Raw genomic sequence first — 26,351 nt, forward strand, 5'->3', positions numbered from 1 at the left:
ACAAGTAGGCCATTTTAAAAAACGGTCTGTTTATTAATATTCTTTTTTTTTTTTAAATATTGCAAACACTGTTGGAGGAGCAGAGAACCAGCAGTTGATGCTTTTGTAAGAGCATATTTGTCCACCCGTCCGAGTGCAGCAGCAGCAGAAAGGCGGAGTCAGACTGGCCTCTTCCCTCTCATTGGTTGATTATGCTCTTGTACACCCAGATGGTAAAGGCACGCCGTTGGCTAGCACAAGGCTGAGCCGACGCAGCACAACTACTTATAGGCTTAAATATGACTTGTTAACAGTGGGCTCTGCAGCAAGGCAAACAAAAATACAATTTTAACAAAAGAAAATTAAAATCTTGTCTACTGTGACTTTCAGCCCCAGGTTTGTATGTTTTCTTCAGTGAATACTCATTGAAATTATACATACAGTCAGTCAATGCCAAACTCCCTCCATCTCCCATTCTCTGATGCTTTGTGTGGAGAGCGTCCCTTGAATTAAAGTCTCCTAACATGTATTCCCTGTGACTCAATCACCAACAAAGTGGCTATTAAACTTCAATTTTACAATATGCTTTGTACAAAGAAAAACCCTAACCCTATTCTTACAGTATGTACATAACGCACTCGCACATTTCATCCCATGTTACTGTACATGTAAGACTTGCCCAGCTTTTAATGTCGCGAGGGGCTAGTATCGAGCAGAGCGTGTCTGTTTTTCCTTCTTCCTCCCTCATGCTGTGTGAAGTAGTGCTAGCATTTATGTAAACATTTAAGAGAATACACGTCTTTCCCCGTCACTCTTCATCCGTGCAGACCTGCAGTTGAAAAGACATGTTAGTGCTATTTCCATCAGCCTCATCCAATCAGGTGACAGCATGTTGTGGTCTACCTCACCCCTCTGTAATTAGTATGCACCAAAATGTTTGTTACACCATTTTTTTCCCCCTCAAAACAAAATTTCAACTAGCCCCCAAAGTGAATTAAAAAAAACAATAAGAGCATATTTCTTTGATAATCATGCAAATAAAAACGATAAAACTACTACAAATCGTTGTTAAAGACAATCAAAATGACATTCATTAATCGAATTTTGTTAAATTGACCAAATTTTAAAGCTAAGACTTTGCATAATAGTAAAGTAACGCAGAGCTTATTGTGATTATTGGATGTTGGGGTTAGTACAAATAGTTTTGTTCATGTATCAACTGAAAACAGCATGGAATAAAAGATAACTGATTAACGTCCATTAAAAATGTGAAGATGAAGATCACACAGTTATCGTCCATATTTAGTTGCCAGATTTTGGTGCATCACTAAAATAAATCATTGGTTGTTTGCGTTTAGTGCTCAAAGTGAGAATTTAGTTGCGTCAGCGTCTGCTTTCATGTTTTCTCAAGTGTGTAACATGGTGGATGCACTAGAAGTGCTGGTTGGAACTAATTTGGGTAACAGATTGGAAATTTGGCATTCTGTACAAATCTGGCACCGGAAAACCAGCGCCTCATCTTTTGCGTATGTGTAACCCTATGAATCATCTGAAGGATATAAATAGCTGTATGGGTGAGAGGGAGTTTATACCTTGACAAAGGGGTGGTCCAACAGGGCACTAGCGGTCCAGCGCCGCTTAGGTTCACTCTCCAGGCAGTGGGCCAGGAAGTCCTTCCCCTCTGTGCTCAGCTTTTCAGGAATGGGTGGTTTGTGGCCCATTCCCACTTTATACATGATCTGGAAGTTATGCTCATATTCGTGCCAAGGTCTCTGAATAAACAAACAGAACATGGGTTACTTAAAGCAACTTGATGTTTGTATTTGTTTTTTATACACACTAAAAAAAAGTCTCTAAATGATGCTACTACAAAAACAATAAACTTTTGAATACCCATACTGAATCTTGTTTTGTTGTCAGTGATTAATTTCATTTGAAGAAGCCCTATCCAGCAGTACCAGTTTGGTTGTTTAGGCATGCGTTTAGACAAGCCCAGAAAATCCTTTTGATTTGGGGTTGAATGAACGCAGGATGGACATGTTTCCACAACAGATAGCCCTCTTCAAACCAGTTTAGGGAAATGCTGGCACATGGATAAATCCAGAACCAAACTCGGGCATAAAATATACAGACGTTCCAGGTTTTTTACCTTTCCAGTGACCATTTCTATGAGAACACAACCAAGGCTCCAGATATCAGCAGCACGGCCGTGACCTTCACCCTTTGCTCTTGTTATGACCTCAGGAGCCATGTATGCTAAAAAAAGAGAGAAAACAATGTGTTTTGTAGTAATTATCATAATGCTACAGATGCCAGATAGTGTTCTTTTATTATTCATATACTTTTGTGGTACCTAAGTTTTTACTTAGCTTTTATTTGTATATTTACTGTTTTAAATTTAGTTTCAATTTATGTACTTTTTTATTTTATTATTTTTAGTATGTTAATCGTATTATTTCAGCTTGATGTCAAAGAAACATTATTTTTTGTCTAATATTAATATTTAATTTTAGCTTAATGAAAGCATTTTATATATTTTAACACTTAAGTTTCCTTTTATATTTTGAAAATGCTACCATTTGTTAAACATTAAAATGTATTGATAATGTGATGAGGTAATTGTTGTGTTATTGTTAAACCTTTAAAGATAGTTTATTGAAATTTATAGATAAAGTATAAACGATTCCACAAGTATAAATATTATAATATTATATGGAGAAATTCAACAAAAATGAAAATGGCAACTAACAGAAAATAAGTAAATCAGCATTAAGTAGTAACTAAAACTTACTAATAAAGTTAGATAAAATAATAAAAGCAAAAACTTATAAAAATGAGAAAACAGGAACACTGAAACATTTTAACAACTACGGCAAAACATTATTAAAGCACATAAATAACACTAAAATGAAACTGTAATGAAACTCTGGTGACAGTGTGATGTCTTCCAGGAAATGTTTCAGTTTGCCAAGAGACCCATTATCATGAGATACAACAGTCCCATAATAAAAGCATAAGATACTCCTTTGTGCTTAATTTTTGACAGCACTGGTGATAAGAAAATACTTCAGACCTCCAGCAAGCTTCAGAGTTTTACAACAACAAAAACACATGTAAACAGTACAATAAAGATGTGGTATGTCAGGTGTGGCTTTAGGACACATCAACATACTTGTATAAAAAAAAAAAAAGGTCTGACATGCCCTCTGGTGTCTAAACCTGAGAACTACAACTTCAAGTCTCTCACCTGCTGTTCCCAGTGTGCTGTTCACCTCTCCAGGCATCGTCTGAGCATTGTTCTTCAGCTTCACCGAGCAGCCGAAGTCGCCAAGCTTTATCAAGCCCGACGACGTGAGGAAGATATTGGCTCCTGGAAAGTAAACAATAACAAACGGCGTTGCAATAAAATAATTATTAATTATTGCACTGACGTTCCACTAACTAGCTAATTGCGAAAATGTCATTTTGTGCATCTGCATCTCAGAAAGGCATCTATCATTTGAATAATTGAGAAAATGGAATTGAAGCAAATGAAGCGATAAACGAGCACCTTTAATGTCACGGTGAACAATGCCGTGTTCGTGGAGCACGTTGATTGCCGTGGTGATCTGCTTGCTGTAGAGACGGATCACATGCTCCTGCAGACCCAGTCTAGACACTTCCTCCAGGGTCCCTTCATCACAGTACTCCATAAAGATATACATCTCTTCCTGCAACAGCGAAGGTGGAACAATGAGGAATAAAAGCACAGAAGAGACATATAACACAAAGACGCAAAGCTTTTTACCCTGTGCAACTCGACACCAAAGTAGCGGACAAGGTTGGGATGTTTGATTCCTTCAAAGATCTTTAGCTCGTCCGCCGTTTCCTTTATGGTTTTGTGGTCATTGGGCTGAAAGCGAATCTGGAAGCGAAGTCGGTTACAGTTATTAAAGTACTTACAGTGCGTCGCATTTAATTTACATACAAATTAATAGACATGCTCGAGCACATACCTCCTTCATGGCCATCAGTTCTCCAGTGTCCACATTGATGCATGTGTAAACCTTTCCATACTGCCCTTCGCCTGTCGGCAAAGAAAAAGTGTTAGGTAAGCGTAACAATAAAGGCCTCTACTATGCAATCTGCACACAGCAATCTCCACTGACCTATTTTGTTGCCTCTCTGCCACTTGAATGTGACCTTGCGCAGGCCCACATGCATGACGTTATCGTAGGACTTGGGGGTGTTGCACACCTGTCCGATGATGTTTCGCTGCCTCATGAGGGCATAGTGCTTGTCATCGAAGATGCGTACGGAGCGCCAGACAGCCTCCATAGGGCTCTGACGTGCTGCGGTGTCTGCAGGGCAAGTTTAAAATGTACAAAAATAAAATAAAATACATTATATTTGCCAATCTTCGTGATACATTTGAATAATAAATAATACATGTAAAAAAAAAAAAGCTGTTTAAGCAAGGAGGAGTTACAAAAAAAAAAAAAAAAAAAAAAACTTTTAGTGAATCAATTCAAAACTGATTTAAAAATTGGTCCCAGTTACTGAAGTCTCAAACTATATATTAAAATGTTTTAGTTAAAATGTTAAAAAGTTTGAATGTTTGGGGTTGGTTTGAATTTTTTATCTTTTTATTGCCAAGGCAGGATTCATGTGATCAAAAACACAGCAAAAACAGTAATAATGTTAAAATACTACAATTTAAATTTTACATAAATGTATTAATGCTGTCAAATGATTAATTGAATCCGAAATAAAAGTTTTTGAAAAGTTATCTAGCCTCTTTCCTGACGTGAACTTTTACGTAATTTCATTTCTTTATTTTACCTTTTGACTGGCTGATGAAGTTGCGGAGCTCCCAGCTGCGACGGGCGGTACTGCTGGGGTCTGTTTTGGGATACGAGGGCTCTGGAAATCCAGGAGAAAAAAAAAAAACTTACAGAATGCGTTTAATAAAAAATAAAAATAAAGACACTTGCAAATAACACATGGATACCTTCTCTGTCTTCTGTGGGGCTGGAGTGGCGACTGAGGGACTTAAACTGCAGCTCCGCCGCCACAGATGAGAGACGGTCGTTCTCGTGTACACTAGAACCCCTGTGTGGCAGGAGGGAGTCAAATTTTACACACAATCACCACCTTCATTCAGACAGTAACAGGTTGAGACGCACTGCATGCAATAAGTAAAATAACACATGTTAGATAATGACATGCATCACACAGCAATGGAAAAGCCAGCTCTATTCAAGCGCAGCAGTGTTAAGAATCAGCATTAAGCCCTTTCAAACCATACACAACAACAGTTAATGAACAAGTCATCTGTCAACGACTCTTCAAAGATAGTAATATTGCTATGAATTGTTTATTCGGATTATTACGGCAAGCAACAAGGCACTCGTGCATTACAGTGATTTTACCATGGTTAAGAGTTTTAGCCTTTCCACTTGTTGATGTGCCAAACCGTGGTAAAATCACTGCAACATGCAGCCTCATTCTTTTATTGCGGTCATAAGGAGAACGTGTTGAGCGGCACTATGGGTTTCGGGAGTTACACGAAATATATCAGAGTACTGATCAGGATAAGATATTTTGACATTTCATTAACTAATGAGCAATCGCACGTAAAGGCTTTGAGATCTTTATGCACTTGGATCAACGTGTATTTTTGTTTCAGTGACGTCCCTGATGTCAGCGGAAATGGGTGTTTAAGCCAACTATGCGTGCTAATGCATGCCTCGACAGGGGCTATTAATACGGAAGCGCTGGACACAGTAAATGTCGCAAGGACCATAGCTCAAACATTTATCATTCAAGCAAATCATCTGCTTAAGGGCTTATAGAAAATTGAAGTGCACGGCAATGTGGAATCAAGACAGTTTTTGTGGGCTGACTGTATATCCAAACTAGCTGGCAAGGACTTTGAGGAGCAGCACTACATCGCTTTCATGTACTGTGCTTAAAATGTGTTGCACTTAAAGAAGTCATATCATACTCTCTTTTTTCCATTATTATTTTAAGCTTTTTTCTTGTTATTTTAAAAAATGTTTTTGTGTAATAATTCAGTCGTTAATAGCTATTTTCTCCCTTTTGATTAACAGGTCGTACTGCCTTTTGCTGCTGAGCCTTTCATGCCCCAATTCCACGTGAAATGAAATACAGCATAAGCGCATTTTTCTACACTTACACGTGAGCTGAAGCTTTGTTGCGTCTAATATCATTTGTGCTGTCTCATCCTGCAATAATGCCACACCTTACAATATTATAATAACAAAATGATTCTGAATTAAACTCAGTCATAATGCTCAGACCCGCCCATGACCACTGATGCACTGCCCTCTAGTAGAATATTGAAGCCTTCGGGACCCTGAAGACCCTAAAGAATCATACCAACTTGCTAAAAATGGGCATCCGATGTCCCCTTAAATATTGGGATCTTTTAAGAAGTGTATGCAGAGCAGTGCATGCTACATTCAGGGATTTCTTAAGGACTACTGTAGTTTTTATAAATTGTTTTTATTTGTATTATTTTCTGTTTTTGTAAAATCTAAAAATAATAATTGTCATTTTAGTATTTTTAATGCCCATATAGCGATTTATTTTGACTAATGCTTACTGTATTTTAATTAACAAATGTTTTTATGGGTTTAGCTAACTATAACAATCGCGCTACATACTGGACAAGGTTTAGCGAACTTTCCCAAATTTGCAAAGCATTGCTGACACTTATAACATAACAGAACTAACCATTTTAATATCTTGTCTTACTGACATATGAAATCCAAAAACTGTTGTAGAGTCATTTTTGCAGTTTCAAAAATATATATTTTTGTACCGAGTTGTTGTTATAAAGGTTCTGTTTTCGTAGCGCCTCTCTGTAGTTCAAGGAAATTTGATTCCTGGTGATATGACCTCTTTAATTTCACAATACGCTGTGTAAAAACAGCATTACTCAGAAAATGCATGCTTTTCTCGTGGACTTGGGTGAGAAAACTGAACATTTTAAAGAAATAGAAGCCTGTTACAAGTTTTTCCTGGTACCCATAATCCTGTTGTTGGCATGAAACATTTATTACATTTCAGATTTTTGCCAATTCGCTCGTGCACCCCAAAACCCACGAGAAATGCTGTTCTAACAAGGATGCAATGCTTGCAGAGCTCCATCTGGGTTTGAGAACGGGTGGTCCTGACTACCTGGTGTCATTGGGGATGCCGCCGGAGGATTTGATGGCATGGCCCTGTTCCCCTGGGGGTAATGGAGGGGCGGGACGGGGACCTGGGGGACACAACTGGGGACGCAGATCAGACGGGAGACTCCGAGAGCTGTGGTGGAAAAACAGACTGACGGCCTCAGCATTCTGCTTTGGATGATGTGCGAATGTGTGCCAGCGTTTATTATTAAATAAGGCACAGCTTTACACATGTTCTAAAGTCAGCATACGAACACAAAACACAACACACCCCCGAATCAAGCTCTATGTTACAGATGTTACAGCACAGATAGTGGTTAAAGCTCTAATATAAACTACAGCATTAAACGCAGCGTGACATTTAATTAAACCCTCCTCCAGTTTAAACAGAACACAAGGGCATGCATAGGAGGCACATATGCACAAGCATTATAAAGCCTTTAAGATGTGTTACTGCTGAAGACCCAGGGCATGACCTACCTGAAGGCCTCAGAATGAGATGAAGGGATAAAGAGTAATGGGTTTGGAGGATCGCTGTGGCAACGGGGGACTTTGACAGGTCGAGGGCTGTTTCGCGTGCCTGATGGAAGATTTTGCATCAGATGCCATAATCAGTTTACTGCTAAACTCTTACCAACAGCTAAGAGCATAAACAGTGTCCTTAAACACCACAGAAGAGGAGAGCACTTACTAAAATACATACTGCTGACTGGACTGTGCGGTTTACCAATAACATGCCCTATACATTCATTCATCAGAGCTTGCAGACTCTACAAGACACAAGATTAACAACTATTAATCAATTGCAATTGCGAAAACAGATATTAAAACAAAAGTGCATTGATATCTCACCAGAAAGTCATCTTCTGGCAAGGCTGATATAAATGCAGCCTCAATCGCTTGAAGAAAATCAAAGCCTTATGTCGCCCACCTAGAGATAAAATAAAAACGTAACCTATAATATAACATTTAAAAGCTTGTTAAAAGAACAAGGTGGCAATATCGTTTGAGAAAGCTGGAAACGTTTTCTTTGAACATTAGCATGTCTGTGGGATGAAACACTGGCTCTGCTCCAAAACCTAGTGAGCTTCCTACAGAGACAGCATGTTAAGGCAGCACAGACGCACTCCCGCTCCAAAATGTAGGCAGCACAAAAATGCAGTGGCCTTAGAAAAACTTTTTTTGCCTCCTATAAAGAAAATGCTATCCTTTAATGCACTGAAACAAGTCTAATACACATTCCGTCTAAGGTGAAGATAATAATAATAGAAAAAATAAAAATATATATATAAACTTAAATCTTGTATATGTGCTGTTTTCTATGCTTATAAGAAGACTGTTCTATATTAAGATGTTTTAAAGTTAAGATGCCCTGAAAGATAGCTGCCTATGTAGGAATTACACAACACCCTCTTTGTTTTTGGAACAGAGCATACTCACCTTGGACGAGTGCCTCTTCCACTTTCACACTTTGTGAGGACAAAGTTCATCCACTTGCGGGCAAAAGCGATGTAACGCCCCTATCCGCCGCCTGAACTCTCCAGACATCAGCCGCACAACCTCTTTATGATACTGTGGTAAAGCAAAAACATATGCTGAATTGATTAGACTCAGAAAAAAATCCTTATGTGTTTGCTTTCTTCATACTTCACATTTTATCCATAATGTGCTTTTTTCCCCCTTGAACTTCTTTTAGCTGTGTGTTGTCAGTTTGAACGTCAGCAAGGAACATCTGTATGTTGCCTGACAAAGATCTGACTGAAACTGCTGGGGTTTTTTTGTTTTTTGAACAGGTGATCTGTTTTAGTTCTGCGCCTATTGGAGATATTTTTAGTGTTTGTATTTTCCCCCTACTCTTGTGCTAATTAACATAAACATTGATTAAAAACAGCACTGAAGAAAATTTAGGCTTATTAGCCAACTAATAATAGACTTGTTTTTAGAATAAAGGGTGCAGGAACCCACATTGACGTTCAACCTCTAAACGACACCAATCTCATCGCTAGTTCTGGTTAACAGCCAAAAAAAACTGGAATGGCAACAGTAACACATTTTCTGACATTAAGTTGACATTAACCAGAAGTGATGTTCTTTTCTTCCATATTGTGACATATACAGTGAAATGTATGGCAGAACTCGATTTGTCCATCGGACATTGATTGGATCAGGTGGATTGCTTTTTGCTAACTGTGGTGAAATTTTGATTCGTGGTGACTTTAAGGTGTTATGCAGCATTCATATACACAGAATCCCATCAGGTTCGGACCTCAAAAGCAAAATTGTAGCCCTGGATCATGGCCTCTCTGTAATACTGCTGCAGTGTGGCCTTCTCCGTCTCCTCCACCTCAGCCTCAAACTCTGATGTGAACATGTAATCCACACGGTCGATAGCGGTGTTGATCTTGATGCACAGCTGGAGAGCCTCATTCTGAAAGGACAGAAAATCTTTTTTAAAAGAGCAGCTCAAACCAAAATTGCTTTGCAAACATCCGGTTTGCTGATGCCCTGTATATATGTTTTCTTATCACCACACAATGTAACTCATGTCTATGGAGCAAAACCGAAAGTGTCTGCACTCCTTAAACCTGGGATTTCCATGTTTATTTGTATTGTGTGAAGAAAGAAGCGCATATACTTCAGCGATAAGTGACACAGACTGAAACCTCTGCATGATGTGATTTGAAAGTGGGTCTTAAAAAACTCAAACATCGGCTAAAAGAAATGGTTAGTGGTGGTTAGTTTGCATCACCTTGAGCTGTTCCAAGGCAGAGACGATAAGCGGTTGGCTGGATGTCTGCTCTCGGCTGAGGGTGAGAAGTTCTTCCATCGACTGCTGGAAGGCTTTACGTTGTGTCACCAGGTGGGCTGACTGCATCACAACTAGCAACAGATTGTCCACCTAGCAATCATATATATATATATATAATTTTCAGTTATGTCATATATATATGTGTGTGTGTGTGTGTGTGTATATACATATATACGTATACATATACATACACACACATATATACACACATACATACATATATAATTATATATATGTGTTTCTGTGCAACTCTATGGTTAAACTGAAGATCACACGCCTAGCTTCATACCTTCATGGCCCGTAATGTGTCCACAGTCTCCATCTGAGGTACTAGTTTGAGCATAGTGCCATCCCACTCGTTCCAAGCGCCATCGGTGGTCGAGTCTCCGACTCCATGTTTGCTAATGAGCAGATAGGCCTCAATTTCTGGGATCTCGTCTGGTTCTTTCGAGCAGTCCTTTCCAGCTGCTGCATTCAACAGCTGTAAGATGACTAGCCGTTGTTCCATCAGATCACAAGGAACAAACACCTGGAGCTCCTCCAGTGCAGGGATTTGGACCTGAGAAAAGGGACACACAATGACAAAATTAAGCACACGTAGAACATCTGTCTATCGCGGACTATCATTAATATAGAGGAATGTCTTAATACTTTAACATAATTCTTGGCCTTCAGGGCTTGGAGGAGAGATGGAACTCCACTGGTTAACCTGAACTCTGCAGCAATCTCAAGATCCTGAGTGCAAGTAAAGGAGAATGTTACATTTGTACATCACAGTGAGAGACCACAGGCCAAACATAGTGCCAAGTGAACACACCTTGCGCAGCATTTTGGCAAAGCCTAATGCTTTAGAAGCTCTCTCCCTGGCTTCATGGAAGAGCTCTTTGAGCGAGCGACTCGTCTCAATCACCGAACGTCTGCAGGGACAGAGAAAACAGGGGTAAATGTTAAATGCTTAAAAATCTGTCATTAAGTGGACAATACTTTTTTTTATGATGTCTCCAAAATATTACAGTAGAATAGTAATATTGTGAAATATTATTACAACGTAAAATAAATATATATATTTTTAAATATATTTTAAAATATTCTCTAGTTAAATGTGAACTCTCAGCAGCCATCACTCTAGGTTTCACTGTCACATGATCCTTTAAAAATCATTCTAATATTCTAATTTTAATTTCTAAGTAATATCAATGTTGAAATTGGTCGTTTTGCTTAAAATTGTGGTATTTGTGACTTTTTCAAAATTCTTTGACTAATATAAAAACTAATATTTTCAGATAGATAGTCTATACTATTCTATTTTTATTCTATTCACAATCCAAATAGTTTTACAGATTTCAGATGAGAAAATATTTATCTAGAATGATTTCGACAGATATGACGATATAGCACTAACATGTGTTCCACAGGCTATGATAAGTCTAGCACCATGTTTATTACTCATTAACTGTTGTCACAGACACACCTGATTTCATCCGAGGCAGTGCTGTCATCCGCACACTCCCAGAACTCATTACCACTCTTCTGAAGGCCCGCATCCAGAAAGTCTCCAGTTGATTTTAGCAGCATGCCAGCAATATCACTGGAAAATACAAAGTAGTAGTGATGCTTTTTGTGCATTTAATATGTAATTCCAACCCAAGGATCAGTGCAATAATTTTATAAAAAAACAAAAAAAAACAAATGATTTTCTATGGTACAAATGACACTGCTAAAGCACAATGAAAAACACTAACCAAAATAGTTTCCCAGACTGGGCTTCTCCACCCCGGATATATGGAGTGATGACTTTGGTGAAATTCCACTCCTCCTCCAGCAGGTTCTTCAGACTGTGGGAGGCTTGAGGCAGCTGCTGTAACATCTGGATCCAGCTGCGCATGTAGTCAAAGTACACCTGAATGCACAGACACAGAAAGCATTCTTCTAAATGCAGCTATTGAAACCACTGCTGTTCATGATTGCAGGTGTTTGCTGGATTATTTTAGAAAAACTGCAGAAGCATACATCTTTATTTTATCATTTGTTATTAGTTTTTTCTTTTATAATGTAAAAAAGGGCAAAAAGCACAGGTATTAGTGGCGATCAAAAACAGAGAACCACTCCTATTGAGTCACAATTAAACAATTGTATTGTTATCTCTAATGTCCTCATTTGTGATGATTACAGGCAGTCATGCGTATTTATGACAAAATACACGTCAGACTCCTACCATTATGCAGAATCTGGGTCAAATTCGGGTGTTTATTGGAATTTAGCATAGCGAGATTGACTTCCTCTATGATTCACTGTCACTTGGTCATGAATGTAAAGGTAATTAAACAAGAAAGCCTGTAAATAAAATTATAAAAGCAGTCAGTCCTTAACCCACCTCTAGCATTTTGTGCAGATCCTCCTCAAACTCATCGATGTTGGTGTTAGTCTGCAAACCCTGGGGGTCAGTGACGACACCTCGCAGCATGAACTGATAGTACTGTTTCATCAGGAGCCCTCCTTTAAGAACCTCTTTACACTCACGCACCAACTACAACACACAAAAACACAAGTCGGCCATTTTTGATGTCTACAGAAATCATTTTATGGGGTTTAATTTAGTCATGCTGAATGTACTTTATGAGTCTTGAAGAGAGTCAGACACAATAATACATAAAACATAACATAGGAATAATAAAGAATAAAGAAAAATAAAATAAATATAACTTATATAATAATATATAAGCATAAGAACTATAGAGAATAACAAAACATTGTTAAATATAATTGAAATTTAAATAAAAAATAAAAATAAAAAAGTTATATTATTACAGTGATGGCAAGGATTTTTAGCAGCACTACTCCAGTCTTCAATGTCACATGGTCCTTCAGAAATTATTCCAACATATCTTATCAATGTTGAAAAGAGTTGTGGTGCTTAATATTTTTGCATGATTCTTATAGGATATAATATCATTTTAAAGAAATGCAATTTACTTGAAATCTCTTGTAACACCATGTCTTTTGATTATTTTTGATTAATTTAACCCCAAATGTTTGAATGGCTATGTTTTCACAACATGTGGGTATATGCAAGCAATGACCTGCTTGATGCTGAGCAAGGACGGTTCCCCTGCAGGCCTTTGCTCAAGGCGCAGTTTGAGGCACTCGTGAATAACATTTAGCAGCACACGGCAAAGCACCAAGAAGGCCGGCCGGAATGAGGGTAGGTCCATGTCCACTAGCTCCTTGCACGATACTCGTCCCGACTCCTCCTCCTCCTCCACCTGACCAGACACGTGACGAGATAGCTCTGGAAGGTAGTCACAGTGCTGCAAAGAATAACCGGGACCGCTGACAACTAACAGGAACAGAGCAATGAGAACATGGACAGTGAAATTCAGCATATGGTTGTGGTAATAAACAGAAAACATTGATTACAAGATATTGCACAAATACTAATAGTACAATAAAAAAAACAATACACTGACACCCATCTCTAAAAGAAGTTCTTTCACCCTCATGTTGTTCCAGACTTATACGACTTTCGTTTGGCAGAACACATAAGTTTCTAATGCATTTCCTTGCTGTCTGCTACTTAAAAATATATATATATATATATATATATATATATATATATATATATATATATATATATATATATATATATATATATATATATATATATATATATTATATAAACTAAAAGAATGGGACCTTCAGGCTTCAAAACAAATCATATTTTCTTTCATCCTATCAACAACCACTGCTTTTATTTTAGCTAAATAAAACTAAAATTAATGAAATATTTCACTGTACGAGAAAAGCGTTTTGGGTCACCATTGACTTCCATAGTATTTTTTCCTACAACCAAAGTCAATGGTGACCCAAAACAAAAATTCAAAAACAGATTTAAAATACTGACATCTACCTCTGCTAGCAGTGATATAAATTAGCCTAATATATGTGTGAAACAGTTACAAAAAAGTATTATTATTATTTTTTTTTTTTTTTTTACAAATCTGCCTATACGTTCACAAAAGTGGTGGAATGATTCATTCACCAATCTAACTCATTTACTTTACTGACTCAGTGACCCATTTCCAGTGGTAAACAGCTCACTGGACATAAACACAATGATTTGTATAACGACTTTGACATTTTTGGAGCTTGAAGGTCTAGTTGTCATTTATAGCAACTGCATGAAAGAGCAACCAGTATAGTTCCCCTTTTGTACTCAAAAGAAGCAGAAAAGTCTAGAGTTCTGGAACAAAATGAAGGTGAGGTAATGATAAAAGTATTCTCATTTTGGGGTGAACTAATCCTTCTCAGCTTCTCATTCTTTCCAAAGTGCCGTAAAGCCAAAAGGAATTTTGTTTTCCCATTTCTTCCGATATTCCACACGTTCAAAACCAAACTACCATTCAGCCAACACTCAGTAGCTCTCTCACCTCTTGAGTGGGCATGTGACTTGACAGAGCAGTTCTAGACCTCTGCAGCGAGCGGTCCATCAGCTTGTGCAGTCTGAGGATCAGTTTACGCAATCCCATCTGTTTAAGTGCCTTATCCACAAACGGCCTGTATATGGCGGTGGGACAGTAGCAGGTCTCGTTGTCCTGCGGGAGGAACTCCTCCTCTGAGAGGAGGCGTGAAAACTTTGGCGTGGAGCAAGGCGACTGCTCCCCGTCACTGGTCGCCTCACTCAAAGTCCTTTCCTCACCGTCGTTGTCGGCAGTGAAGGTAGCGGTGGACTCTGTCTCATCCTCGTCCACCTCATCGTCCTCATTGCCACGGGAGCAGCGAGGCGAGGGGATCTCAAAGATGGGCCAGCCGATGCGGGAAAGGTCCCTGAGGCCCAGCACGGTGCCCATGACGCGCAGCTTCTGGTTCAGGTCCTGAGTGATATTGAGCCACAAGCAGAGCGCCTGCACCCTGCCCTGGAAGTCCCAAGCCGCGTACTTTTCATAGTCTTTCTGCAAGGTTTGAAGTGACGGATACAGAGCCTCCACTGATTCTAACAGCGACATGACCCTCTTGACCTGATCGAAAGCTACTCGCTGCCTTTGCAGGTGCTCCCGGCAATCCAGCACTGAGGAAAACGGAGCAGCGGCGTCGATTTCTCCCCATGACGTGGAGCAGGTGCTAAAGCTTAGCGGATCGTTCCTACAATTGGTTTCTCCAGGACAGAAGTTGCTCTCCTCGAATGAGACGTTGCTCTCAAGTCCAGATAAGCTGCTATAATCAACTTTGAAGTGCAGAACCTCGTTGATGATGTCAGGTATGGCTTGGCGGGCAGTGTACAGGTACAAGTCCTGCTCGGCAACATTACGGCGGGCATGCCAGGCCTGCAACTCCAACCAGATGACCTCATTGTTCTGGCCCATAAAGGTGTTCTCCAGGCCTCGCTGCTCTTTCTCTTTTTTCTTAGATGACATGGAGGTAAGCTTAAGCAGCAGCCGCAGAGTCTCAAAGAATTTAAGGCGGTCTGCCGGACAGTCTGAGCGTGAGGTCTGCCGGTGAGTGCGAACGGGCATCATGCCTAGGCTCAGGTAGGGCTTGCGGGGATCCATGTTTCTGGAGCCGATGGCACTGGTCTTGGACACGGATCCAGCATGAAGGAGCCCTCAAACTTCTTCTTGCTGTCCCGCTCGTTGGAGCGCTGGTTGAAGCGCTGCTTCTTTTCTTGCTTGTAGCTGTGCTCTTCAGGAGGTTCGGCTGATCTGGCTCCCTCGCGTTCTCGTTGAGACAATGGGCTGGAGGAACACAGCTTCTCTGTTGATGAAAGTTAGTGACAGAGACAACCCATTTATTGGAATGAGGTTACAAAAACAGAGACAACCCACTTATTGCAACGTGGTTACAAAAAGTCTAATTTCTCTCTATATATATTTAGTCTTCATTTTTATGCAATTCAATTTTATGCACAACTGCTGAACTGAATATGGTTGACTTTTTTTTTAATCAGTCATGACCAACTTTGCTCAGCTGTTGCTGCCGTAGTTATTATTCTTCAATTAAAAATTATTTTAATTATTTTTCCCCTTATTAATTAAATGTCAGTGCACAGGGCTAGAATGACTGTTTTTTTGTTTTTTTAGTCAGCATGATCTTAAGCTCCTGAATGTCACTTTAGAATGATGGCTGTGCACCACTGACATCACTGGGGCCCTAACACCATATGTTTCAGAAATTTGCAAAGTTAAGTGCTCTCACCCTTGCCCTTTGACCCTGGCTGCTTTTCTGGTGTTTGTTGGACATGCGTTTTATCTGCCGAGAAGTGCGGGGAGGGGAGGTGCTGTAGAGAGCCTCCTCTTCCTGACTGGGCTCGTCCCAAGACTCATCCACCTCAGTGTTCTGCTGGGGCACATCTTCGGACGAGTCCTTGAGCCTGGACAGAAATCACAACAATTCAAAATATGAGTATGGAGCAGAACATGAAGTCCAGCTTTGAGTAAAACTAAAAGCTAAACCACATTTTTGTTTCAAAATAGCAAATAAATCCATGCAATGTCAAGAAGCACATTATAAGGGTATTTATTTTTGTTTATATTAGTTTATATTAAAACTATATTAGTTTTTAGGATTACAAATTGGAGAGAGGAAATTCGACCCATAGAAAATGAAGAGAAAAAAGGACTGATTTACTAACTGGTGCAAAACTCGCCATCATGCTGAGACAAACTGTGTATGTAGGTGTATTTGGACACGTGCATGTCTCTCTCTGTGTGTGTGTGTGTGTGTGTGTGTGGGAGGAAGATGATATTGATACAGGGCCATTGTCAGGCAATGGAGGAAGGGATCACTTTCACAGTAGGGTCAGACTTTGGTTGAGTTAATCTGTGATTCCACTCACAAAGACCACTCAGAGCAAAGCCAGGAGTCATCCATCTGCCCCTCACACATACATAAATTCACCCACAATCCCCAGGGAGTCTCCAGTCAGCCCAAAAGTCCCCCCAGACACCTGCTGCAGGGTATTGTGGTCCTCGTGCCAGAACATTCAGACACAGCCCGCCCGACACCCTGCACCCCACCGCTGCCGCCACTTAACATATGGATACCACCCCAAGACCCATAATTTACATTTAGCTAACTCACATCACTTTAGAACAATTTACTATGCTTGCACAATTTTGGAAAAAAAAAAAAAAAAAAAAAAAAAAAAAAAAAAAGTCAAATTCTGACTTTTCTGATTTAAAAAAAAATATATATTGAAAGTCAAACTAATAAATACAATACTAATATTTATCATCTTCAATTTTTATTGTTATCATCTCTAATGTCCTCATTTACTTAACTTATATTTAAAGCTTTTCTTTTGTTGACAGCGGTTGCTTATTATTACAAGTTTGGGAGGACTGTTGGCATGACGTGTTCCCAAATGCACATTATAAGTGACCAAAACTCACAGTGCATGCAAAGATGCAAATGAGCAGCGGCATTTTCTGAAAATAAAGCCATTCTTCAAATATGTAGCGCTTTTAATTATTTAATTAAGCTGCAGACTTTGACAGTCCCAAAATCTGCAGACATGTCACAATTTCAACTATTTTTTTCAAATCGTGCAAGCCTACATTTACACACGCTACATGCAAATGAATGTGTCTTTTTCAACAATGAAAACAGTGGGCAAAAACTCCATAAGTTTCCATAATGTCTACTATTCTCTGTAAGCAAATATGCATGTAAAGAACACCTGTACAGAAAGCAAACTGTTGAATGCTGGGTGTTTCTGTGCAAATTTTTGGCTCAAACAGCCTAGTCCGACTCTCAAAATCTTGCTGTGAGAGTGACATAGTGTTTGCGTTTAAAGGTGCAGCCCTGGGCAGAGTCTAACTGTGACCAAACCCTTTAGGAATGACACAGGAAATGGTGAAATCACCCAGGCTCCGGCTGTTTGTTTGGTTGTCATGACGTATCTTCATTGAACGCTGCTTGAGCACTAGAGCAGAAAGATCTAGAGAATTCTGCCTCTGTTCTATCACCCCACTGAAAGGCATCCAACCCGCAGGAGCACCGCGGAGTGCAACCCCATAACGCACAAAAGCAACACAAGCTGTTGATTTACGGCTGCATATGGAGCTCAGGTCTACTGAATAGCTCGTCCAAGGTTATCAGGAACAAACTATACAGCAGAGGAATGTTACAGCCTTTGACGAGGGCCATAAACAGAGCTGACCACATCTGCCTCGCTGCAGTCAAGAGAGGCCAGTGAACTCTGACCCCCATCCGCCACTGGAGTCATTGTTGTAGCCTGCAACACTTCATTGTGTGAGAGTGGCACGTGGACCAAAGAGTCTCAGCGTCTCATGGCTGGTTGCAGCAAGCGATGGGAATGGACGATATTGCTGAAATTATTTATGCCTTGAACGCTTTTAGCAAAAAAATAAAAATAAAAATAATTAGGACCTAACGGGCCCACTACGATCCTTTATATTATATCATGTATTTGCATATTATTTGTATTTTACTTTAACAAATGGTCCTAGGCCCCATAAAGTTTCCCACTAAATGAACATGATCATATGCATGCTTGGGAGCTCAATTTGCAATGTTAAACATTTTCAAAACAAAATCAAAACGGCAATTTATAAAGAAACATTTATATTCAGAAAGTAGGTACTAAATAAAAAAAAAAACACCTAAGTTTAATCAAAGACCCTGTATGTATTCTTTTTGTGCTATGCTGGTAGAAAGTCTCTTTACGTTCAAAACCAATCACTAGGTTAAGTGGTCTAAATTAGGGTTGTGCAATTCATCGAATTTAATTATCATGCACATCTCATCAGTACAGCCAGTTCTGTGATTAGTAGTAAATCATCCAGTTTTCAGATGGGCAAGCATTTACTAGGAAATATCATGTTCATAATCAGGGGTGATTCACCTGAAAACCGGCTTTACTGACAAAATGCATGTGAAAATCGAATTTGATTAATTGCGCAGCCCTAGTCTAAATTAATGTATTTATATCATCAGTGGAAGAAGTTGTAGCAACATATAAGGTCTGTATAATCATTTAAAACCTCAGAACATTATGACGGCTGCCTTATTTGCCTGTTATCATATGTATTTGAATATCTCCACGCATTTGGTTATGCTATTGCAGACTAAGCATGAATGGAAGACGCATTTAGGCATGTGATCAGCTAGAGACAAAGCAGAAGGAAAATCTGACCACATACCAAGTTGCGGCCACAAGCCATGCCTGCAGCACTTATTAAATGTATATATCGGCACATTAAAAAGATATACTGTAAGAATACACACTATTGTCCTGTTAAAATTAAAAGCAGCACTTAATCATGATAGCAATATAATACAATATAATATATTATAATAAAGTACTATAATATAGTAAAGTATAGCATATAGAATTGTTCTTATTAAAGTATTTGCTAAAAGTTTGGAAACATTACAATTAATAACTGAAATTCTTCTGCTTAATTTATTTGATTTTAAAAAGTAAAAAAAAAAACATTTCAATATATTTTAAAATGTTATTCCTGTGATGCAAAGCAGGATTTTCATTTTCATTACTCCAGCGTTTCAGTGTAACATGATCATTGCAATTTATTTGATCAATGTTGAAAACAATTTTGTTGCTTCATATTTTGTGTGGAAATGCTGGTACACTTTATATTTATGAAAGTTAAAACCCTGAAAATAAAGTTTAACGAATAGTATATTGCATTTGTTAATGCAATTAGTAAATAGAAATGAGTTAAATAACCCCTTACTTTCATGCATTAATAAAATGATTAATTTAAAATGATTTTCCGAAACTTGTAAAGTATAATCGTGATCCATGATTACTAAAATGCACTTGCAGAATAACTACCAACACCGTCTACGTGTGTTACTGTAGTATTTATAGACAGAAACCGAGGATAGCACAAATATTGCGTCCTTGACAGGTATGGGTCATTATTTAAATCAGAACTACAGAACTTCTGAGATAACGCAAGTAAACAACTGCATAAAATATGCAACACTGTGCAAGTGGTTTTTGGATATGTTATTACAAAAATCTTACAATATTGTGCCTTTAACGTGCCCTTGCCGAATAAAATACACACAATGCATCATAACAGCAATTAGATTTTTTTTAATTGAGCAGAATCAATTGTTAATTGCAGCACAAGCACCACATTTACACCCATATGACCTTTCCCCACAAGCACTGGAAATAAAATCCAGAGATGTTGTTAGTAAACAACTCCGCTGGACTGTGATGTTCCCTTGAGTGTTTTTCTCTGAGCTCATGTCGTCATGCAATTGATATTCAGTATTTCCTCACAGACGCGAAGGTATAATCCGTGTAAGGAAGCGTCATGATTCTGGTTTGGATTTTTGCATGCGCGTTTCTGAGCGTGCACAGAAAGTTTAAATTGAAGCGTGCCATTTCTGTATCACAAGCAGTGCCAAAATAAAACTGCAAGTGATTTGTTCGAGCAGCCTGAATGTGAAGAAAACACTGGATCAACTGATGCTGAATGTTTGCGCTGGGACTTTGTAAAAAAATAAAAAATAAACCTTATTCGCAGCTCTGATTGGTGTTGATTCTTCTTCTTCTTCTTCTGCACTGCAGAAGTGTCTGTAATGTGCCTGTCAGAATTATGTCCTACTGCACCGTCAATAGGGATGCAATGGGTCATTACTAAACTCCATTACTAAACCTATCAAGACACAGAACGGCTCTTTCATTCCTGCACATTTTCGTTATTGTGAAAGCTGCACAACTGCAGCACTTTGAGGTTTCAGTCTTATTGATTTGCATCCTCCGTGTCACAATGTGCACGTACTTCCACGCTAAGAATACATCTGCATTCTGCAAGAAAAAAAACATTGCCTATAATTGCATGATTCAAACTAGATTAAAGTAATGTTACTTGTTAAAATAAAGGCTGGCCTCTTAAATAAGATCTCTATGGGCACAAATTGGATCTATGATTCATTGCTATAATTGTAGCCTATATAACTTATGCATGGAGTGACTGACGTTGGCCATGGATGAATGAACTGGATAATAGCAAAAAGTCACATTATGAAAAGTGAGTTCCAGGAATGCTAAAGCAGACTTCCTCTAATTTTAAAACAAGCCACTTCCTTTGCTCTATTTCCCATCACTATGCCACAGATTTGTACAATATCATTTCCTGTGTCCGCATAATGACCATTTGAGGCCGCAAGGCAGACTTGTGTGTGTGTGTGTGTGTGTGTGTGGGTGGGTGACATTAAGACAAGAGCATGCGGAGCAGAATGGACTGAGAGTGGCACGTGGGACCAATGAAAATCCACCAACATTGTCTAGCCGATACCTCTGCATTGAGGACTCGACATAAGCTGCTATTTTAACCTCCACGCCTGGTGCACACCCTCTCCGGACAATTGAAAGCATAATGGAAGGTTTTACATGATAAACTAAAGACTGTTTTGGGAGTTTAGCTAGACAAGTGATCGCTTTAGGAAGATATGCGTTACATCTCAGTATTTCCTTCCTGAAGACAAGTTGAAAAGAGGACACAGTGGCTTGAAGCTCCGCTGGGCAGAGAAATGCAGGTGCTTGGCCAACATGCAAACCATAAAACTACACTTCAAACCAAAATATAGAGCATAGAGGAAAGAATTATCAGAAACATACGCATAAAACTGCTGTGCGAGCTGCGTGAACTACTAGGGCTGCTTGGAACATCCGATACTATATCTAAATCATTTTGGCAATGAAAAAAAGGGTTTATTTTACTAGTAGGTGCAAACTCCTTGTCACATACGACAAATTAATTGAGAAAAGGAAATTAATATGTTTATTACCTCTTTGCTATTAGTTTTTTGCTTGCATCACTGCATTCCATTTTGCATGCTTTTGAACATCTTCCTAAATAAAGGTAAATACTGCTGTCTACTGCTACATTATTTAGCAAATTTGAATGAAAATTGTGTATGTTTGTGAAAATTACGCATTATTTTTATTGTTAATATTATATAAATAATAAACTAATATATTGTTACTATATTAGTTTCACAAGCTATTTCTTGTTTGCTATTTTGGAATACTGAATTTTTGACATTACAAATAAACATTAACTTATTCATATTTTGAATATCTATAATGCCGCTGATAAAAGACTTCGTTTTTAGTTTTCTTCCAAGCTTGGTAATGCGGGTGAATGGTGGCCATTATTTTGAAGCTCTGAAACATTTCGATATATCCGCAATAAATAACTTTATTTTTAAAATTATAAAGTGAATAACTGACCCACGTTATTTTCCAAGAGAACACCAAGTTCCGTCTTCTTTGCTGACCTATGACTCAATTTATCACAACTTACGTCATACGTCAAGTCAGAAGTCAGCCAAGAAGCGTGAACTTGGCAGAGGTGTATATGTTAGTTTTATCCTGCAGTATGTGCGAATATATACGATTTACAAAGCTACTTTCCACCCACATTGCTCGGAAGAGCAAGGATACATTTTTTAAAAACTCTGACTCCGTTCACCTGAAAGAAGAAAGTCATATACACCTAGGATGACTTCAGGGTGAGTAAAATATGGGGTAATTTTCATTTTTGGGTGAACCACTCCTTTAAGTGCAAAATGATTCTACAGAAGTCACATAAGATGTGCTACTGAAAGCAATCTGTAGCTTTGCACCATGGACTGTGCAAAGAAATAAATTAATGAGATCCAGCCACGGGTGCCTCCAGGACGTGAGGTCAACATTCTTTTAGTGCACCACATCCTGGAATTGAGGCATGCTTGTGGTCATAAATGAACAGGGATGGGATTTACAGCATGCTGCACAATGACGTAAAACGTCAAAACATCAGTTCTGCAAGTTAAACAACCATACTAAAGAACTGCTTCCTTGACAGCAGCAGAACAACCAATAATGTTACTGAATAACATACGCACTAAAGATTCCAAAGCGTTTCAAGGCATCAGCCTGACCTTAAGTTACCACACAAGGCCAAGGAATACATTCTTGATACACTAAGCAATTTTCCAACCTATAAAAGCAAATGCACTCAGATTTTACTGTTAACCTCTTAGCGGCTCAGTTCGCATGAACTGCACGAAAAAAAAAAAGAAAGTAAAGCGCACAACCAATCTCCGGCCTCGCATACTAAACCAGTTATCTCTATCATTAACACTCACCAATGAAAGCAGTTTATCAAGAAGAATTGCTAGGAAGGGTGGGGAGAGCAGGAAAAGAGACAAAACAAGGCATTCTTGAGAAGCTGTCGCCAGGCATTCAGGGCAAACACTTTTGGTGACGTCGCGTGGGGTCATAAGAGACAAAACTATGAAAACACCGCAACTGAACATTCCACTGGGCTTTATCACCTGAAACCTTGTGCACATGGCAGTGGGCAAACAACATTTTCTGACCTTAAAGAGAGAGAGAGACTCTTGCAAGAGAACATTTATGACAGCAAACAAACAAAAAAGGCATGCGGCCACAGGCCAGCAAGACATATGGGGGAACTGATATGTCAGAACAAGCTGTAGGCATCACATAAGTCTCGAAAAAACTTCAAACGCCACTGAATTTTAAAAATAAAACACAAACTAGATTCCCCGATTACAACACTGGGAAATTAGATGTTGAGCGTCAAATCCAAGAATCCCTGCTCAGTAGAGCGCAGCCGGGTGATTTCTGGGAATAGCAAATCAAACATTTCCCCAACTCTCTGAGGGAGTGTGTGTCAATCTGACTCATAGGGCTCGTGATGGACCGGCTGGATATTTTATATTCAATCACGACTGTTGCTTCATACCGGCTATCGGATCAACGTCCAACTTCAATCGTAGTGCTTGTTGTTGTTGGTTTTTTTTTAGAGTTCTGTGCAACTCACTTTGCACTCGAGGAATGATGCAAACAAACTCGAACACTGAACCGACGACCTCAAAATGTATAATCGCACCCTGAGATCGAGACCGGATATAACCGGTGACCTGTTCATGCAATAAAACACTGAAATAGTACACACTGCTGAAACTTTAAAGGGCACACTGAAGAAAGTAAAAAAAGAGAGGGACGCCGCACATAACGCGCGCTAGCTGAGTACAATGATCTTGCACATAGACGCAAAATCTCTTTACCTTTTCCACGAGTCGGCTTGTTTCCATCAACGCTGTGTTTTCCTCACAGAAACGGATGTGATCGTGCATACGCTTGCTTTGGGGTAGCCGTTTTCAACCCTTGTACAAAAGTTTGCAACTTTAATGTAAAATTCTGCTTAGTGTTGCGCTGCAAAGCGGGACCACTTTGTGGCAGGAAGCGAGTTGCAGCGATGCCCGATTCGCGAATGAATCATTTTATTGAGTCGGTTCTTTTCGAAGAATTGAACTGCATACAAAGCAATCTGAACTGGACTGAATCGATCCGAGCGGTGCAAGTCAACTCATTAAAGGGGTAGTCCACCCAAAAAAAAAATCAGCAATTTTCTCTCAAAATATTTATTCTCCTTCAAGTTGTTTCAGACATGTATGAATTTCTTTATTCTATGGAACAAAAACATGATACTTTGATCATTGCTAGTATCAACAGTTCGCATTATTGCTGTCAAATTATTAATTGATTCCAAAATAAAAGTTTTTATTTGCGTAATGCATGTTCTGTGTACATTTATTAGGTACACACATATTTTAAAATATTACATTTTCAAAATATTTATATGTAAATTTGAATTCATATAATATTATAAATATACTTAATATCTTTTTTTGTGTATTTAAAAACAGTTTATTTTGGATGCAATTAATCGTTTGAAAGCACTAGTTCTCATTCAATGGACACTATTAGGTCGGTTACCAAACATTCTTAAAAATATTTTTTTTATTAGTTTTAAATAATTACATACAAGTTTTAAATAACCAAAGGGTGAATAAATGCAAAATACATGTTAATTCTGGGGGTGAATTACGTTTTATCAGCGCACATAAAAAGTGCATGCAACTTGTATCACTAAGTTTTTGTTTTTAAATAAGCTAAATCGCACATGCTTCACATCGAACATACATACGTTTATTAATAAAACGATATAAACACATAATAAACAGCGGTTGCTTTTAAGCACGAAATATACAGTGGAGGTCTGTCATAACAGACTGCTGAATCTTTCCGCTGAAGCGAACGATTCGCGGAAATGACTCGGATTTCCTTTCACAAGTGGGTTGAAGCTGCAGCGCGCGTGCGCTCTAGTCGCGCCCAATACGGTCTCAATAGGCGCACTATTTGGCAGTGTGTCCTGAATCCCGGCTGTGTACTTGCGTGATCACGCACACATTCGTGCATACATACACAAACACAGACTCAAACACGCTCGCGCTGGTTCTGATGCGCTTCCCTTACCTGATCTCATCCGGAGGCTCCATAACCGGGGCCGAATCGACAGGATTGGTCTCCGTTCACCCGTGCACGAAACAGAACATGTCCAGGAAAAAGAGGCCGACTTTGCAAAGACTGGTGTGCGATGCGAGTCCCGGTGCACACTTTCTTTCTCTACCCGTTTGCAGAGTTGAGGCTCGCCCGTGTGTGCACTGACGCCATGTTTCCAGCAGCGAGCCGCCGATGAGGGAGTGACACACACACTGACTCTACGGCAGCTCGTGCGGTACACCAGACCCGCTGCCGCCACCGACCGGATCACGGCCGCCCCGTTCAGACGCTCCCAGGAACTGCAGAAAAAAGACCTTACAATACATCCATCTGTCAGATTGTCGGATCTGGGGCGCGCAAATGCGTCGTGCACACCGCGTAAAATAATAACGCAATTTTAAGGGCATGCTTCTTTCGTAACTGTAGCTGGCTCTACTGCACAAAGTCTAATAACAACTACCATGTTCTGTTTTTAACGGTAAAATATGCGTTTCTAACGTTTTGTAATAACATAATTGTCATATTAAAAAATTTTATTTCCCAACGTTCTGTTTGTTTATTACAATGATTTCTGTTGGTTTCAATATCACATCAAAGGTATTGTTTTCCTCGGTGGGTTCCGAAATATCTTATGTAAGCTTCTAGTCGGTCGCCCTAAGTTTTACTGAGTTATATAAGGTGTTGTAAGGGAAAACAGAGCTATATAAGCCTATTAATAAATGGACACAAGGGTGTCAAGATACACAGCTCAGTGGACTATAAGTAGGAGGGGCAGCTATTCATAATAAAGGTATGAAATGTTGCCTCGGGCACATGCCTGATCCTGATGAGAAACGCACAGGTATTTAAAGGTCAGTTCGTGACTCCAGATTGAGATTGAGTGCCATAGAGCAGTGTGCAGCAGGAGGTTAATGTGTTTGAAACAACACCGTTCAGAACTCACAAAACTCAGGAGGGTGTCACGTCCAAGGCACAGCTTCGACAGTCCACGCTGAAGTTGTTTTTTTTAATGCAAAGAATAAAC

General features: G+C 39.2%; 1 protein-coding gene across 1 annotated transcript; it reads right to left on the reverse strand.

Moving 5' to 3' along the window:
• Nucleotides 1-12: 12 nt before the first annotated feature.
• Nucleotides 13-25,355, reverse strand: LOC122356415 (mitogen-activated protein kinase kinase kinase 4-like). Its single transcript, XM_043255094.1, is given in 30 exon segments — nt 13-808; nt 1,572-1,751; nt 2,129-2,235; nt 3,227-3,349; nt 3,530-3,689; nt 3,767-3,883; nt 3,975-4,045; nt 4,128-4,319; nt 4,801-4,881; nt 4,970-5,070; nt 7,165-7,293; nt 7,641-7,740; nt 7,852-7,930; nt 8,013-8,091; nt 8,601-8,678; nt 8,680-8,732; nt 9,427-9,588; nt 9,910-10,059; nt 10,259-10,528; nt 10,621-10,704; nt 10,787-10,886; nt 11,441-11,557; nt 11,712-11,869; nt 12,344-12,496; nt 13,050-13,277; nt 14,397-15,547; nt 15,550-15,717; nt 16,159-16,179; nt 16,182-16,333; nt 25,301-25,355. Coding segments are annotated over 30 exon segments (4,608 nt in total). The 5' UTR covers nt 25,324-25,355; the 3' UTR covers nt 13-787.
• Between the last annotated feature and the right edge of the window lie 996 nt (nt 25,356-26,351).

Source organism: Puntigrus tetrazona, chromosome 13 (assembly GCF_018831695.1).
Source record: "Puntigrus tetrazona isolate hp1 chromosome 13, ASM1883169v1, whole genome shotgun sequence".
Lineage (NCBI taxonomy): Eukaryota > Metazoa > Chordata > Actinopteri > Cypriniformes > Cyprinidae > Puntigrus > Puntigrus tetrazona.